Genomic DNA, 16,552 nt, shown 5'->3' on the forward strand with positions numbered 1-16,552 from the left:
AACCTCTCCCGTCTCCATCGACGATGCAAAGATCGTAGACTGCTATCAGGTTGCCCCTCCATCACTGAGAGCTCCTCACTCCCCAGTGATCTGTCTCCAACTGCTCTGGCTTCCAGTTAAAACTAAAGAAAAAGTTCAGTGCTCTGGGAAGTGGACCTCCTGTTGCTAAGCAATGATCCTGCTACTATTTTCCTTTTTAAGCACAAGAGAATCACAGTTGAAACTTAACCTTCCCACATATACAAACAGCTTTGTCCAGCATGAATGTAACTGTGGGTCCCTTCCAGGCACAGAAACATCAAATTAACCCCGCCTAAAGCAATATCTTTATTTCTAATGTTTACAAGTTCAAATATAACTCCTTTAAAACTACATCTATTTTCCTAATACCACCTTTAAATATAATCAGTGGCTTCTGCAGCCTGCTATAGTGGAGAATTCCACAGGTTTATGATCCTGAATGAAGAAATTTCTCCTCATCTCAGTCCTGAAGTAGTCTACCCTGCATCCTGAGACTGTGACCCCTTGTTCTAGACTCCCCAGCCAGAAGAAACGTCATCCCTGCTTCCTGTCTGCCTCACCACTGTCAGAATTGTAGAAGTTTCTAAGATCCCCTCTCATTCTTCTAAACTGCAGTTTCAGGATGGCGTGAGATCGGCTTGGGAGGAAGGGGGTGGGGGTTGTAGGGGGGGAAGAGAAAGGCTGTGCAGAAGATCATGGGTTCATTCCCACTTCTGAGATTCCCCACATAACCTACCTCATTTTTGTGAATCTGACTGGTTTCAAAACAGTGTAAATGAGAGGCAGTGGGAAGCCCAACACTTAAGACTGTATAAGATCTCAACTGCCAGAGGTCATTTCATGGAGTTCCTTCAAAAGTTTGGCGTTTTTTGGTTGCTAATTTTACTCTGATGTGGAGATGCCAGCGTTGGACTGGGGTAAACACAGTAAGAGTTTTAACAACAGGTTAAAGTCTATAACAGGTTTATTTGGTAGCAAATGCCATTCGCTTTCGGAGCCCTGCTCCTTCGTCAGATGGAGTGGATATCTGCTCACAGAGTGTCTCTGTGTGCCTTGTTTGTGCAGTAAGAAGTTTAACAACACCAGGTTAAAGTCCAACAGGTTTATTTGTTAGCAAAAACCACACAAGCTTTCGGAGCTCCAAGCCCCTTCAGGTGAGTGGGAATTCTGTTCACAAACAGGGCATATAAAGACACAGACTCAATTTACATGAATAATGGTTGGAATGCGAATACTTACAGCTAATCAAGTCTTTAAGAAACAAACAACGTGAGTGGAGAGAGCATCAAGACAGGCTAAAAAGATGTGTATTGTCTCCAGACAAGACAGCCAGTGAAACTCTGCAGGTCCAGGCAAACTGTGGGGGTTACAAATAGAATCATAGAAACCCTACAGCACAGAAAGAGGCCATTCGGCCCATTGAGTCTGCACCGACCACAATCCCACCCAGGCCCTACCCCCATATCCCTACATATTTACCCGTTAATCCCTCTAACCTACGCATCTCAGGACACTAAGAGGCAATTTTAGCATGGCCAATCAACCTAACCCGCACATCTTTGGACTGTGGGAGGAAACCGGAGCACCTGGAGGAAACCCACGCAGACACGAGGAGAATGTGCAAACTCCACACAGACAGTGGCCCAAGCCGGGAATCGAACTCAGGTCCCTGGAGCTGTGAAGCAGCAGTGCTAACCACTGTGCTACCGTGCCGCCCGTGTGGCAATAGTGTGACATGAACCCAATATCTGGGGCAGAGTTTCACTGGCTGTTTTGTCTGGAGACAATACACATCTTTTTAGCCTGTCTTGATGCTCTCTCCACTCTCGTTGTTTGTTTCTTAAAGACTTGATTAGCTATAAGTATTCGCATTCCAACCATTATTCATGTAAATTGAGTCTGTGTCTTTATATGCCCTGTTTGTGAACAGAATTCCCACTCACCTGAAGAAGGGGCTTGGGGCTCCGAAAGCTTGTGTGGCTTTTGCTACCAAATAAACCTGTTGGACTTTAACCTGGTGTTGTTAAAACTCTTACTACAATTTTTCTCTGAACATTGCAATTGGAGATGTTTCTTTAATGGAAAGAAATAGTCACTTAATAAGTGATTCTGGGTGTGATTCTGGGTTCACATTGCTGGGCACTGGATGCAGGACAACAATTCTCTTTTACAAGAGACTAACCTCAAGGGGATCAGATGTCAGTGTATTAATTGCTCACCGACATTGCTGGAGTTACTGTATATTTCAGTACCACACATCAGTTTTGTGTCACAAGTAGGCTCACATTAACACTGCAATGAAATTACTGTGCAAATCCCCTAGTCGCTACACTCTGGCGCCTTTTAGGGTACATTGAGGGAGAATTTAGCACGGCCGATGCACCTAACTAGCGCGTCTTTCAGAATGTGGAAGGAAACTGGAGCACCCGGAGGAAAAACACGCAGACACGGGGAGAACATGCAGACTCCACGCAGGCAGTGACCCAAGCCGGGAATGGAACCTGGGTTTTTGGCGCTGAGGGAGCCACTGTGCACAGAAGGATAGGAGTTTAGTTTCTGATCAGGATAGATACAAATTTCCAGTTTTTTTTTCTCCAAATGTCCACACTGAGAAACTGACTGTATTGTAATAATCGAAAGCCTAGACTGAGTTTTAATTCCCATTGTTGATGATTTTTTGGGGGCACTTGTGGCTAAGGTCAGCATAGAGCACCGACTGGATATTGTGAGCTTGTGGTTTGTGAAGGGAAAGCTTGGCCATCTCCTGTTACGGGTCTTCTCTGAATTTCTGCAGGTATGCGTTATAAACGACGAGGCGTGGATGAAAATGGCAACGTGGCGAATTACGTGGAGACCGAGCAATTAATCCATGTCCATAGCCACACGCTCTCATTTGTCCTCGCACGCGGATCTGTGCCGGTGTTTTGGAGTCAGATTGGGTATCGGTATAACCCTCGGCCACGACTAGACAAACGTAAGTGAATCTCGAACTGAGCGCGCATTGGAGCTGCTCAACAGAGCAGTGCTGCTGTCGCTGAAGGAACCAATTTATTTTGCAAATTGGATTAAAGTTTATTTATTAGTGTCACAAGTAGGCTTACATTAACACTGCAATGAAGTTACTGTGAAAATCCCCTAGTCGCCACACTCCGGCGCCTGTTTGGATACACTGAGGGAGAATTTGGCACGCCCGATGCACCTAACCAACATTTCTTTCGGACTGTGGGAGGAAACCCACGCAGACACGGGGAGAATGTGCAAGCTGCACACAGTGATCCAAGCCGGGAATCGAACCTGAGATTGAGGCAGCAGTGCTAACCACTGTGCCACCGTGCCGCCCATAGAATGATTAACGTCACTCCTATATCTTTTCTCTTTATGTACAAGTGATGATTGCGACAGATGGATTCTGCTGGCTGAACTACAAAGCAAACCTTACCTATCATTTTATTGGCATCCAGTTTCATTTGTGTTTATTTCCGTGTCCTTTGTACAATTGGATTTGTCAGCTTGTGTATCCCTTATTCAGCTCATCCTTGGACGCAAATCAGATACCACTGCCAGCTGCCTTACTTTCACCAATTAATCAAATTTACCTTGGTTTGAGTATTCAGCACAATTTTAATGCCTTGTAATGAATGCAAGACAGCGTGAAATGAGATAATACAGCCTCTGAATTTGCAAATCATTGTGAGGAACTAAAGTGTGCAGCTATACATGGCACTGACCATTTGGCACCACTGGTATAGTGGCGCAGTGGTTAGCGCTACTGCCTCACCGTGCCAGGGACTCGAGTTTGATTCTGGGCTTGGGTGATGGTCTGTGTAGAGTTTGCACGTTCTCCCCGTGTCTGTTGGGTTTCCTCTGGGTGCTCCAGTTTCCTCCCACAGTCCAAAGATGTGCAGGTTAGGTTGATTGGCCATGCTAAATTGTCCTGTAGTGCAAGGGGGATGAGCAGGGTAAATACATGGGGTTACAGGGATAGGTCCTGGGTGGGATTGCGGTCAGTACAGGGCAAATGGCCTCCTGCACTGTAGGGATTCTATCAATTGGTACCACCATATATAGCCTTTATGCAAGCACGTTTACCCAACCTGTTCCCATGTTTCATCGATCACTTTTCCTCCTTCCACCTATTCAATCGGGAAAATATGACTTGTATTTATATAGGACTGTTCACCAATCATTGGATGTCTCGAGCACTTTACAGTGGTGAACCCTGTTCTAATGCAAAATATGTGGCAGCCAAATGTGCTCAAGCTTCCAAGAACAATGACAACAGTTCGATAACATGTTGTTTTTAGTGATGTTGATTGAGGGATAAAGTTTGAGTACTAACTCCCCTGCTCTTCAAAATGCTCTTCAAAATTCTCACATCTCACGTGAGAACACCATCCACCAGGTACACGGTACATACACTTGCAACTCGGCCAACGTTGTCTACCTGATACGCTACAGGAAAGGATGTCCCGAGGCATGGTACATTGGGGAGACCATGCAGACGCTGCGACAACGGATGAATGAACACCGCTCGACAATCATCAGGCAAGAGTGTTCTCTTCCTGTTGGGGAACACTTCAGCAGTCATGGGCATTCTGCCTCTGATCTTCGGGTAAGCGTTCTCCAAGGCGGCCTTCACGACACATGACAACGCAGAGTCGCTGAGCAGAGGCTGATGCCCAAATTCCGCGCACATGAGGATAGCCTCCAGCGGCATCTTGGGTTCATGCCACACTATCTGCAACCCCCATTACTTGCCTGGGCTTGCAAAATCTCACTAACTGTCCTGTCTGGAGACAATACACATCTCTTTAACCTGTGCTTAACGCTCTCTCCACTCTCATTGTCTGGACCTTTAAGACTTGATTACCTGTAAAGACTCGCATTCCAACCATTATTTTGTAAATTGAGTTTGTGTCTTTACATGCCCTGTTTCTGAACAGAACTCCCACTCACCTGACGAAGGAGCAGCGCTCCGAAAGCTAGTGGCTTTTGCTACCAAATAAACCTGTTGGACTTTTAACCTGGTGTTGTGAGACTTCTTACTGTGTTTACCCCAGTCCAACGCCGGCATCTCCACATCTTCAAAATGGTGCCATGGGATCTTTTATGTGCACTTGACAGGACCTCTGTTTAATGCTCCATCCAAAACATAGCCCCTCCCACAATGCCGCATTTCCTCACTGCTGCACTGGAGTGTCAGCTGATTCTTGTGCTCAGCTTCTGAAGTGAGACTTGAACTCTGAACTTTCTGATCCGGAGGCAAGAGTGCTACTTACGCCACAACTCATTGAATCCTGATTATGGACATAGCTTTGCTGCAGCAATTAAATCTGAAATTGATTTACACCACCTTGCGTGTGTATATATAAAAAAAATTCTCCTCCATTCTAAACTATTCATGTTTCATTTTTTATCTAGCACTCTTAATTTTCAGCTCCTCCTATGTACTCATTACTATTTACCCTGTCTCAGTTGGTTTTGCAATGCAGAAAGAGGCCTTTTGGCCCATTGTACCTGCGCCAGCCATCAAGCACCTAGCTATTCTAATCCCATTTTCCAGCATTTAGTCTATAGCCTTGGATGCTATGATGTTTCAAGTGCCCATTCAAATGCTTCTCAAATGTTGAGGGATCCCGCCTCCTCCCTTTTTCAGGCAGGGAGTTCCAGATTCCCACCATCCTCCTGGGTGAGAGAGTTTTTCCTCAAATCCCCTCTAAACCACCTACCTATTACTTCAAATCAATACCTGCTGGTTATTAAGCCCACTGCGAAGGGGAAAAGTTCCACCCGATCTACCCTACCCTGTCGTATCTCCCATAATCTGTTCTAATGAAGAGAAAAAAACAATTTTCCAAATCCACCTTTTCTCTTTGTATTTTCCATTCCAGAAAGCATCCCCAGTGAATCCGTGTTGTACCGTCTCTCAAGTCCCGAGATCCCCTCTATAGCGTGGTTGACAATATTGCATGTGGGACTCTGCATTCTTTACCTGATGATTAAAAAATAAACTTGACCACTTTTACAACCTTTAACCTGCAGACCCCTCTGCTTTTCTATAGCATTGAACCAATTGGCACTCGGAGTACTTCTGTTTACTTGTAGCCAAAACACATCACTTTATAATTGACGACACCATCTGTCAACTTTTAGTTTATTTGCCCATGTTATTTGCAATCTCTGTAGCTTCCTTTGGTCTTCTGACACCATTACTCACATTTCACCTCTTCTGACAAACTGCTGTTAAATCATCCTGTCTGCTTTTCCTTTTACCAATTTTTAAGCCAATTTGTCCAAAACTAATGCATCTTGTGTGCTGCTTCCCCCCCCCCCCGGCATGCCGAGGAGGACCTTGTGCTGAATGGGTTGAATAACCATGGACCTGTGCATTGACAGCATTGTTCCCGTGCCCTCCCTGACGGGTCCTAAAAGCACGTTTGCGCGAGTGCAGAGTTTGTAAATCTTTTTGCAGTACTTGTGACTTGTTTTTCTGGGATCCTGCGTTTTTTGCCAAACCGTGCACAGGGTTGTTTGGTTTACTAAGTCTGGCTGGCTGGCCAAATACCCTGGAACAAGCATTCTCTTGGCAACTTGGCAGTTCTGCAGCAGCTGGTTGAACAGCATTGGTACCATATGGACGTTGGCACTACCCATTTCTCATGGGAAAATTGTCAGAATTGAGAGCCCAATATTGGCATTGAATGAAGAGCTCAGCGCTGTGACTAGGACGAGCCACGGGTTACCCTTAAATTTTAAAAGCGTGAAAACACACAGCTGTTAATATATTGCAAGGCCCTGTAGCTTTGAATTCTGCCCTAGTTCTCCGATAAAAGGTAATGGCTCAAGAAAGTGCTGATAAAATATTAGCAAATATTATTTTGAGGGCTGACTTGGGAGAAAAAGGTAAAAAGCCTTCTGCGGAGTTGCTGATTTGTACTGTTTGATAGAAAGTTTTTAATCAGTTTTATGTTCTGAATAAATTGTGCTGCATTGCGTAGGGGAGCAGTAACAAAAAGCTCGTCCCCTCTGTACAGCTGCTGCTGTACCCAAGAGGTGCGGAGCGCAGGCCACGGACGCCATTGCTTGCCTCATTTTGTTGGAGCAGCTGGCCGGAGATGTAGAGAATCGGGACAGACGGAGCTGTCAGTTGCTGAAACGTCCCTCTGAGCACTGACCAAAGTCTCCACAGGCAAATATTAAAACCTCATTTGCCTGCAAGACTTTGGATACACAAACGGTGGAGGGAGAAGAGATTCCAGCTGAGAGAATGTCACTCTCGTCTACTTTGCAATTTTTGTTTGGCTCCACATCAGTTGTTGTCACAGTGCTTGGCACCGGAATGCCAATCGCTGCACTACTGTGAACCTACCTAATGTGGAATTGTTTATGAACCTATTCTGTATCTGTCAATGCACAATTGTGTTTGAGCCATTTTACTATCTCGTTTAAAATGAAAGTAACTGTGTCCGTAACTCAAACAGCAAAATACCCTTTCATCTGAACTCCAAACCTTTTCAGAGATTGAGGGGTCAGGTACTCTAGTCTAAAAATTTCACCTGTGTTGCTTCCTGCCCCCCACCCCCAGTGTTAATAATGAGTGAAGGCTCAATGTATGAGGAATAATTGGTATGTGATGTAACGTACCTCTGCTCAACCTGAGCAGTAGGTGCTATCCCAATAAATAGATGGTGGAAATGAATTCTTCCTATCTGACGCTAGGATTCTCTCCCTGGCAGGTTCACAGTGGCAGAGGTGGCTCCTCATTGGCCGCTGGCGGGTTCTACCACTCGCGTTGAAGTTGCTGGCCGCGCTGCCGGGAACACACCGTGAGGCTGGGGGTGGGAAGAAGGTCACCTTTGGCAACACCAGAAGATCCCGCCAATGGGGAAGGGCTGGAAAATCCCTGTCATAGCGGGAGCTCTGGGTTCAGCTTGCAAGCGGAGATTTCTCCAACTGAAGTGAAGAAATGGTTGGGAATCATAGAAACCCTACAGTGCAGAAGGAGGCCATTCGGCCCATCGAGTCTGCACCGACCACAATCCCACCCAGGCCCTACCCCCACATATTTACCTGCTAATCCCTCTAACCTACGCATCTCAGGATTCTAAGGGGCAATTTTTAACCTGGCCAATCAACCTAACCCGCACATCTTTGGACTGTGGGAGGAAACCGGAGCACCCAGAGGAGATCCACACAGACACGAGGAGAATGTGCAAACTCCACACAGACAGTGACCCGAGCCGGGATTCGAACCCAGGACCCTGGAGCTGTGAAGCAGCAGTGCTAACCACCGTGCTACCGTGTCACCCACTAAACTCAAATTCCACCATCTGCCATGGTGGGATTCGAACCCGAGTGCCCAGAACATTAGCTGACTTTCTGGATTAATAGTCCAGTGATAATACCAGTAGGCCATCGCCTCCCCTAGTTACTCTTCTAAAGTTGATTTTTGCATTACTTAAAAAAAAATGCTGATTTTATTCCCCTTCTCTGTGGATGGATGATGCAGTGCCTGTCACTTTTTCCGGTTCTCTGAAGCTGTCTGTAATCGGTATCCCTGTCTGTCCTGGTAATTTTATAATGGTTTGATTTGTGCAGCTGAGGAGGAGACGACCAACAAGTTTGCAGCACACTTTGAGGAACAGCTGAAAATTTATAAGAAACAGGTAAGCCTCGTGCGTTTTATTTCTGCCACGTGTATCTGTAGAACTCGCTGGATTTCTGAACCTCATTCCATTGTGTGTTGAGTAATCCCAAGATTTATCCAATTCAAATCCATCCATATTCAGGCTGGCTGTAGTTTTTGCTTGAATTTCTGTATTTTGAGATCAGCAATGTTTTATTTGTATCCAGAGGTCTGTGCCTTTCTTGTATTACAGATTGGGTAGAGCACAGAAAGAGGCCATTGGGCCTGCTGGGACTCTGATGGCCCGCTGAAGGAGCAATTCACCTTGTACCACTCCCCTGCCTTTCCTTCCTAGCCCTGCATTTCTTTGTAGAAGATAATGGTCCAATTCCCTTTTCAAAGTCTTAATCAGTCCTGCCTCCACCACACTGTCTGGAAGTGCATTCCAGATCCTAACCTCACGACATTAAAATATTTTTCCACATGTCACCATCGTTCCTTCTGCCAGTTACCTTTAATCTGTGCCTTCTCGTTCTTGATCCTTCCACCAATGGGAACGGTTTCTCACTATCTATTCTGTCCAAACCTCGTGATTTCCAACACTATCAAATCTCCTCTCAACCTTCTCTAAGCGGAACCGTCCCGACTTCTCCAATCTTTGCACATAATTGAAGCTTCTAATCCCTGGAACCATTCTCGTGAATTGTTTCTGCACCTTCTCTAATACCTTTGTGTCATAGAATGTGGTGTCCAAAACCAGGTGCAGTCCTCTAGTTGAGGCTGAACCAATGTTCTGTATGGGTTTAACATAACTTGCTTGATTTTCAACTCTACACCCCTATTGATAAGCTGCTAATCATTAACTGCTCTCTTGCCGTTATGTGCATGTACGCCCAGGTCCCTCTGCTCCTGCAACCTCTAGAATTGCACTCTTTTATATTGTGCCTCCATGTTCTTTTCACCACAATGAATCACTTCCCCATTTGGCATTAAATGTCATCTGCCACCTGTCTGTCCTTTTGAAATTCTGCACTGTCCTCATGGTTCACAATATTTTCAAGTTTCATAATGTCTCCAATTTTGAAATTGTGCCCTGTATACCAAGGTCCTTGTCATTAATATATAGCAAAGGGCAGGAGTTCCAACATATTGACCCTTTGGTCCAAAAATGTGCAAGTTAGTTGGATTGGCCATGGTAAGTGTGCAGGGTTACAGAGATGGTGAATGTTCTTCTGGAGAGTTAGTGCAGACTTGATGGGCTGAATAGCCCCTTCTGCACTGTAGGGATTCTGTGACTCCACTAAATCCTCCTCTAGCCTGAAAAACAGCTATTTGCCACTGCTGCTCCCTGTCATTCAGCCAGTTTATTTCCATGTTGCTCCTATCCTTTTCATTCCATGAGGTCTAACTTTGCTCACAAGTCTGCTGTGCAGCACTTTATCAAATGCCTTCGGAAAGTCCATGGACAACACGTCAACAGCATTGTCCTCATCAGCCCTATTGTTACCTGATCAAAAATCTCCCAGTTAGTTCAACACAATAAGGCCTTGACAAATGTGTGCTGGCTTTCCTTAATAAACCCATATTACCTATTAATGACTCTTTAATTGTGACCTGAATGATTGATTCTAAAAGCTTCCCCAACACAGCGATTAAAATGACTGGCTGTAGTTTCGGGGCTTACCTCTGCATTCTTTTTTGAACAGGTGTGTAATATTTGCAATTCTCCAATCCTCTGGCACTACCAGAGTGTGAAGAAGATTGGAAAATGATGGCCTGTGTCTCTGTAATTTTCCCCCCTCATTTCCCTCAGTATCCTTGGATGCATCTCTGGCCCCTTATCTGGTCCTGGTACCTTGTCTGTTTTAGCCTATCCAATGCCACGTCTTTATTAAACAATTCAGGTGTTGGAACTAATTGCTCTTTCATCCTGATCTTGACAGCAACGTCTTCCTTAAAGACCAAAGTGAAGTATTCATTTAATACCTCGGCCTTTCCGACAGGCACAAATCATATTTTTAGTTCCTAATTGGCTGTGTTCCTCTTGCCACCCTTCTACCACTTACATCCTTATCAAGACCTTTTGTTCTTTGCTTTTTTAACAGCACAAACACAGTATTATCAAGCATCCTTAAACTCTGTCCTTGGTTATACTCCAACCATTACTGCAATGCAGCTGTAGATTTTCCTCAATCTGACGATATCGTGTATCTTCAGAGTCATGTGCAATTAATCTCCTTCCCAATCTAAACTGGGTGCTGTTTCCCTGTCAGAAAAGTAGGCAACTGTCCTGGCTGTCAGAGGGGAACATATTGTTGATGACTTTATTTGGATTGTTCCAAGTCAGGTTGGATACTTCAAGGTGTTCTTTGAAGCTTGCCTGACCTGTAATGTTTTGCGTTGAATTTGATTAGGATGAGCATGAGAGGGTTTCACTTCAGGTGTGGTTCAACTGACCCACGAGGAGCTTTTATCGAAAACAAAGTTTCATTAAGAATATGGTTGACATGTACAGCAAGACAATGAGCAATAACTTTTAACAATTACAAGCAAGAAACACAACCACGATAATGTATAACTCTTAAGGAATATCTCTGTGTTCCCACCAAAGCCAACATCCAATACACACAACCCTTCAAATAAGCACAATACAACATAGGCTAATGCCCACTTGTTACAGGAATTCAGCCTCCTGGGTTGAATGCTGAAAATCCCTTGTGAAGAAACTCAGAAGAGGTTGTAGTCAAATCTGTTTCCCAACACACGGCTTCTTTAAGGCAGGATGGCAATTAGCCCCACCTTCAGCTAACTGAGCCAAACAAAAAGAAGAACAGGGAGAGAGAGAGCCTGCTTAGCTTGCTGCTAAACTGCTTCAAAAACACACTCATGACGAGATTAAGCATTTGTCACATGCAGAAACTGAGACAAATTTGTGCGCTCGTACTTCACAGAAGAACATGTTGAAGTACTGACGTGCGATGCTGCATTGTCCTTCTTCATAAACAGTGTGGATTGTGCACATCACGGATGTTTGTTATAAAAACATCAGTGATGTTCATAGGTTTGACTAAAATTAGTTTCTTGAATGTTTCTGCCTTTCACTAAAATGTGAAATAGGACTTGATGGATGTCGGCGGTTGTGTCCTGAATGTCCTATTGTTTGCGGGTGTATATACACCATTTAATCAACAATCCATGTCCATCACCTCTGCATTGTCCCATGTTCCACATTATTTAACCTATTTTAATCTTTATTGTTCCCAACGTAGCAGTCTATGGCCTTATTTTGCTTAGGTTTATTTATTAAGTATTTCATTGCTTCTGGAGCACCTGCATCTAACACTGACTTGGTTTTAATCCATTGAGCTTCATAACAGCATGTCCTGCATCTGGTGTAATCCTTAACAGACATGTGTCAGTGTCATGAAACAGAAATTATGATTGTAGGTGCGAACTGTCAACCCAGAGATGTTTGGAACAGTTAGTATGGTTGAATTTGCCTTGTAATTGTGTCGTTCTGGTACTTTACCTGTGTGCCGTGAGCAACTTCTCAGATGTAAGGCAGCAACAATATCAACCTTTTAAAAATGTTCCATGGCACTTCATGGGATCGATTATCAGGCAAATTGGATATTGACTCGCATAAGGAGATATTAGGACAGGTAATCTAAGACTTGGTCACAGTTTTTAGAGTGTCTTAAAAACAGGGTGGAGGGACAGAGAGATTTCGGTAGGGCACTCCAGACCTTCAGGCCTCAGCAACTATGTCCATCAATAAATTGATGACCAGCTAATCATTTTGCGGATTGGTTGTTTGGTACTAAATGGGATTTCAGACGATGAAAGTGATTTGAGAATTTTTGTTTGCATTCCAATTCATTGTTCCTTTCCACTCTTGATAGGTCATTGTCAGCCTAGTCGATCAGACTGGGAGGGAGAAAATAATTGGAGATGCCTTTCTTCGACAAGTTCTGCTCTACAATAACCCAAGCCTTACCTACGTGACCTTTGACTTCCATGAACACTGGTAAGAGCCAAAGTCTATGCTCGGAGATTGTGACTGAAGGTCTTTACATGGATGTTCTCCAGCTTCAAATAGGCTTTGGAAAGAGATTTAAGTTCAGTGTAATGCAGCTAATGATCAGGCTGATGTTTGATGTGCAGTTCACCCCACCTTGTGGTACAGTGTATAGCAATCTAAGGGTTTTTTTCATCTCATGAAAGTAAGTAAGTCAGTCAAATGATATTTTTGTTATCCTCTCGGCCTGTGTAGTTGGTTAGGTCCCAGGTATCCTTGTTTCCCTTTTGGAATATTCGGTCTCTCTTCAGCAGCGCTCAAATACTGTGACATTCTTTGGTTTCACATTTACTGTTTGGGGAGGGTTGATTCTTGCTGTACAATGTTAAAACATCACTTTAGTTCAAAAAAAATTTTAATTTCTCATAAACCAAATTAATGAGCCGAGAGATGAGATTTTTGCCTAACATTATGATTTGTGATGTGATTTTTTTTCAGTGTTCTGGAAATGCTTTTATGGCACAGGTCCCAAATTAGATTCGGGGCAAAGTGACGGCAATGTTCAAACCAGCAATCAGACACCAGCAGTCTGTTTTCTGGGCTATTAGAATCCCCGTATCTATTCATGTCTCCAGTTGAAAATCAACAGAGTTGCTATTTAGACAGTTGTTGCTTAGACAGCTGCCTAATCACTCAGTGTGGTTTTAATTTGCTGTGTGGCCCCACAATCCAGCTTGGGGGGAGTGGTTTGAGGTGGAAAACGCTGTTTTCCATTTTACTCTTCAGCAATCATTTACAGTAGAAAAGCAATTTGTTTTGTGTGCACGCATGTGATCCTTACACAAAAAATTTTCCATCCCAACCCGCGAATAAATGGATATCCCAAAAAAAATTGTTTTGGATGACCTTGGGGTTTTAAAATGTTTGTCCTAATTTCTAAATGCAGAGTGATGTCATTTTTGATTGAACAGTCACCAGGATATAATATAAATATTTTTCTACATGGCAACCATCCGAGGTGGGTGGGGTGAGTTAGTCACTGAAGAGTGATCTAATGTGAGGCATTTCTGGCTGTGTGTGTTGAAGAATTTAATGTGAGCACCACCGAAGGTAAATGACCCAAAGCAAAGAATTAGAAACTTCCAAGTGTTGGACTGCGATTATCAGTGGTTCTCATGTGACTGAATGCTGCATGTAACAGTGGGGAAGAATGCACATTGCCAGTGAGAATTTTAGTCTCTACTGCATTCAAAATTAAGCTTGTGCTTCCATTTTCATAGCACTCAGTTTTTAGTTTTATTTGTCTCTTTCCTAGTGCAACTGTGTTAAACACCGCTTGATTCTTTCCAATACCATTCCCTCATTGGGGCGGCACGGTGGCACAGTGGTTAGCACTGCTGCTTCACAGTGCTAGGGACCTGGGTTCGATTCCCGGCCTGGGTCACTGTCTGTGTGGAGTCTGCGTGGGTTTCCTCCAGGTGCTCCGGTTTCCTCCCACGGTCTGAAAGATGTGCTGGTTAGGTGCATTGACCCGAACAGGTGCTGGACTGTGGCGACTAAGGGAATTTCACAGTAACTTCATTGCAGTGTTAATGCAAGCCTTACTTGTGACTAACAAATAAACTTTTAATTTTACTTTGGGAATGCAAAACCAGAAAAGGTGATTGTGATTGTTTAGGTTGACTCTAAAGATAAAATAAAATGTTGTAGTGTTTGTTATACCTCCATGACCTTGTCAAACTAGCCCCCCTCAAATTTGCTGACGCTCTCTTCTTTGCTTATGTCTCACACTTGCCACCCCCTATTCGTAGTTGAATGTGAACTATCTGTTTGCCTTCCCTTATTTACTGAATTTTGAGTCTGTGCTGCCTGGCTCGGGTATATCGTCCCCAAGAATTTCTTGGGGTTCAGTTTACTTTGATCTTGTTAGAAATTTCGAAGATGAACGACCTTTCTTTTCCTGAACTTCCTGTGACACTATGAAATGATTGGCCAGGTATTTTCTGCTCCCACTGGGGAGCATTTGAGCCTAACAAGAGAATGTGTCTCCTGTAGCCGACACTAATCTAATTCATTGATGCTGATGTGAGTCTTCAATATAACAGTTTATTAGTTATTTCTCAGCACCCCATTGTTGCCCTTTTCCTCACTGGAACCAAACTTTTTTTTAATGATTATCTCACCTCTTTTGATACTTTGATTCAGAATTTACAGCTTTGTTAGTGTCGACAATGGGGTTTAACAGTGGTCTGTCCTTGGTCTGGCTTACATTAGGACCTGTCAAGCACCTTAAGTTGGTTGAGTTTGTCAGCTTAGCTGTTCAGTTTCGCGTACAAATCTACATGGAGTTCAGTTCCCAGTGGTATGAATTGGACCATGTTTCAGATGTTTGCAATGCCGCAAGATTTTTCTCTTGGCTTAAAAAGCAGAATTACTGTACAATTCAAAATGTGGATTGCCTTTTAATAGCTGCTTAAATGTGTGTGTCGTGGGAAATTGTAAATGACTAAGGAAGCAACATCTCCGAATGCAAAATGTTTGAATCCATTATTTTAACTTGTGGAAACATGTACAAGCTACCTTTTCCCCCTTTCCTTCCCTTCCATCATTTTCACTATATCTTCCAGTTGTTAACAATGAAAGTTTCATCCACCTTTGATCCATTAGAATGTGATACAGTGTACTTAATGTGGCTTAGCTGTGCGCACATCGGCATTCTCTCTCTGCATTTCTGTTGAATTATAAAACTGCACATGGCTCGTTCTATCTCCACCAGCCTCTGAAGTACTCTGAAAGTGCCTTTGGGTATTATGACTGCAATAAGGGCTTTTTTTTTTTATTGGTCTTGTCTGACAACCGTGCCCTGGAACGATCACACTTTTAAAAAAAAAAATAAAGCCAAGAAAATAACTCCCTCACTTTGGCGTCATGATGTTGATTATCTAAAAATTATTTGAGTTAAAATGTCAAAGGAACTGAAGTGACTGCTTGCTTGTTTTTCAGTCGGGGAATGAAGTTTGAAAATGTACAGACTCTGACGGATGCCATTTCTGATATTATCATGGACATGAAATGGGGCTGGTCAGTATCTCCATTTACCACCTTCCATGATTGTGTAGTCGTAATTGTCCTTATTATAACGACAAGTTCACAAAACCAAAGACTGGCTACCTGTTACCAAAAGAGAGAGTGCTGAAAAATCTCAGCAGGTCTGGCAGCATCTGTTAGGAGAGAAAATAGCTGACGTTTCGAGTCCAGATGACCCTTTGTCAAAACTGATCAAAGCAGAGCAGGAGCTTTGACCAAGGGTCATCTGGACTCAGCGTCAGCTATTTTCTCTCCTTACAGTTCTGCAATGTTATGAACATATACCCTTGGTCATTTGCTCTGTTTAGACAAAGCTGTTCAGACTTGCCGGATTTAATCAGTGACCATTTATGGCTGCGTTGAGAGACAGTAATCTTCACGTAATGGGATGTCTGTAATGGCCTCAAGTTGTCATCAAAGCTACCCCGGACTTGTAGAATTCTCTAAATTAACTATTGACTTTGTCACAATAGTTCATTAAAATCCCTTATTGAGTTTAGGCAGTTTCAAACCAGCTCTGTGGATGTTTGATATTACCCAAACAAAAGTTCAAGTGACGTTGGAGTGGTAATTGGAAAATTTTACATTATAACCATGGGCAGTCTTTTTGAGCCCAGGATTAAAATGTTTATTTTAGTAACGTGAACTATGTATCTCATGTTGCACCTGACCTGGGAGTGTTCAGAGCTGCCCCGAGTGCTCAATCTCTTAGCTCTTACATGATGAAAATAAATGACTGATCTTAAAATGGCACAACCGTAAGAATGCAACATTAATGATAACTCGATCAGTGTGTATCA

The 16,552-nt window shown here is 43.5% G+C and overlaps 1 protein-coding gene across 3 annotated transcripts in view; it reads left to right on the forward strand.

Annotated features, from left to right (window-relative positions):
* Window positions 1-16,552, forward strand: part of inpp5f (inositol polyphosphate-5-phosphatase F) — a 236,849-nt gene that overhangs the window by 179,474 nt on the left and 40,823 nt on the right. For all 3 annotated transcript variants that reach the window (XM_078223332.1, XM_078223333.1, XM_078223334.1), the window contains 4 exons: window positions 2,816-2,995; window positions 8,620-8,687; window positions 12,550-12,674; window positions 15,669-15,746. In XM_078223332.1, the coding sequence (XP_078079458.1) occupies window positions 2,816-2,995; window positions 8,620-8,687; window positions 12,550-12,674; window positions 15,669-15,746 (451 nt within the window). The remainder of the gene's footprint in view (window positions 1-2,815; window positions 2,996-8,619; window positions 8,688-12,549; window positions 12,675-15,668; window positions 15,747-16,552) is intronic.

This window comes from Mustelus asterias, chromosome 11 (assembly GCF_964213995.1).
Source record: "Mustelus asterias chromosome 11, sMusAst1.hap1.1, whole genome shotgun sequence".
NCBI lineage: Eukaryota > Metazoa > Chordata > Chondrichthyes > Carcharhiniformes > Triakidae > Mustelus > Mustelus asterias.